General features: G+C 40.3%; 1 protein-coding gene across 1 annotated transcript in view; it reads right to left on the reverse strand.

Annotated features, from left to right (window-relative positions):
• ninl (ninein-like) overlaps positions 1 to 2,239 on the reverse strand; it is a 109,538-nt gene that overhangs the window by 40,541 nt on the left and 66,758 nt on the right. Inside the window, exon 12 of the mRNA XM_014023609.1 lies at positions 556 to 642. Within this exon, the coding sequence (XP_013879063.1) occupies positions 556 to 642 (87 nt within the window). The remainder of the gene's footprint in view (positions 1 to 555; positions 643 to 2,239) is intronic.

Here is a 2,239-nt window from a genome sequence, read left to right on the forward strand (position 1 = left end):
TAAATTATATACAGTGCTAAATATATAAATATATTATTTTAGTACTTTAATTTAAAAATTTTTACCACTTTCTTTAAAGATATGTCTTGAAATGCATTTCATATTTCTATATAAAATGTGTGACATAAGTCATAACAACAACATATGTCATGTTTCTGTGTGCAAACTAAAGTGTGAATATGAACTGTTAGTCCACCTGAAACATTATCAAAACAAAGACATCAATGATTCATCTTCTGAACTGAGGGCCTTTTCATGTCTGAACACGTCACAGGGCAGAGGTCAAAGGTCATCTGAAAATGTTCAGGAACGAGGGATAAAACTGAGGGGAAGAGCAGTCAAACAAAAACACTGAACTGTTAATCCAGACCACTTTTAAAGTTACAGGAAAGTCTGGATCACTGAAACACAAACACAAAGAGGTAAGGACTGGATCAGGGGTTCTGGATCAGTAGTCCAGGTCTCTGTGAGTCTGTAGATCTTAATCACATGCAGTAAAGTCTACAGTCTTAATGTCAACGTGCCGAAAAGCAGCAGAATAAAAACAGACCTTACCCTGCACTGCTGCTCATACTCTTCAATGATTTCACAGAACTTCTCCTCATGACTCAGAGCGGCACCAGTTGGGTCCAAACTGCCAAACTGTCAGAACAGAACACATTCAGTGGATCATATAAAGTGTCAATCAGCAGCAGGTAAAGATGATGGTCAGAGCAGGAAGGAGGAGAGGGAAGCTTTCATTAATCATTCATCAGATACATGGAGACAAGTCACCCAACACCAACCAGACTGCACCAGTATCAGGTATCAACTCATGTGAAAACCATCCAGGTGGTTCTGCAAAGGTTCTGCAGCATGGACCAATTACAGGATCTTGATTCTGTCCTGACCTCTACCTCAAACATCCCCACCCTCTGTCAGGATGTCACCTGCAGTTCTTTGTACTTGAGCTGATTCAGAACCAGGTCGGTCAGGTGCCTCTGGACACTGGGTCATGAGACAACAAGCTGAAACTAAATCCTGAAGAATCCTTTGATCCATTGACTCAAATTCATGACGTGATAAAAAAAATCTGTCCTGTTCTTTCATGAGTTCTGAATGGACTTGATGAGCTGTGTCAGCCCTGCTTTTCAAAAAACCCAGCTTCAAATTTATTTTACATCTCAGAGCATGTAGGAATGTAGGACATCAAAAAAGAAATGGTAAATGGACTGTACTTGTATAGTTCCTTTCTATTCAACCAGGACAGTCGAAGCTCTTCACAATCTGTGTCCTCATTCACACAGCACACTATTAGACGTCCTACAAAGCTAACATGTACAATCATCTATGGAGACGAATCAGTGCCAATCATTCATACACTGATGGGACACACATCAGAGGCATTAAGGGGTGAAGTGTCTTGCCCAAGGACACAACAACTGAGACAGCTGGAACGAGCGAACTGGCAACCTACTAGTTCCAGGACAACTTCCCTAACAACTCTGCCACAGTCGCCGGCACTGGAGTTCATGCACAATCTGATCTTGGGCCGCACAGTGGCTCAGTGCTTAGCACTGCTGACTCACAGCAAGAAGGTCCTGAGTTTGATCCCCAGTTCTGATCTGGGGTTTGTGCGGACAAAAGCCCGGTCCCCAATGGAAGAAATACTGTTGGTGGGTCAGGGATTAGGGTTAGAACTAGGGTGTGATTTGGGTGTAGGTTAGGTTTAGGGTCATTTATTACATGGTTATAGAAGTGAGGTTAAGTTTAGAGTCATTTATTACATGGTTATACAAGTGAGGTTAGGTTTAGGGTCATATATTACATGGTTATACAAGTGAGGTTAAGTTCAGGGTCATTTATTACATGGTTAGACAAGTGAGGTTANACAAGTGAGGTTACGTTTAGGGTAATTTATTACATGGTTATACAAGTGAGGTTAAGTTTAGGGTAATTTATTACATGGTTAGACAAGTGAGGTTAGGTTCAGGGTCATATATTACATGGTTATACAAGTGAGGTTAGGTTTAGGGCCATTTATTACATGGTTAGACAAGTGAGGTTAAGTTTAGGGTCATTTATTACATGGTTATACAATTGAGGTTAGGTTTAGGGTCATTTATTACATGGTTAGACAAGTGAGGTTAAGTTTAGGGTCATTTATTACATGGTTATACAATTGAGGTTAGGTTTAGGGTCATTTATTACATGGTTATACAACTGAGGTTAGGTTTAGGGTCATTTATTACATGGTTAG

The sequence above is a fragment of the Austrofundulus limnaeus genome, unplaced genomic scaffold, assembly GCF_001266775.1.
Source record: "Austrofundulus limnaeus strain Quisiro unplaced genomic scaffold, Austrofundulus_limnaeus-1.0 Scaffold380, whole genome shotgun sequence".
In the NCBI taxonomy this organism is placed as follows: Eukaryota; Metazoa; Chordata; class Actinopteri; order Cyprinodontiformes; family Rivulidae; genus Austrofundulus; species Austrofundulus limnaeus.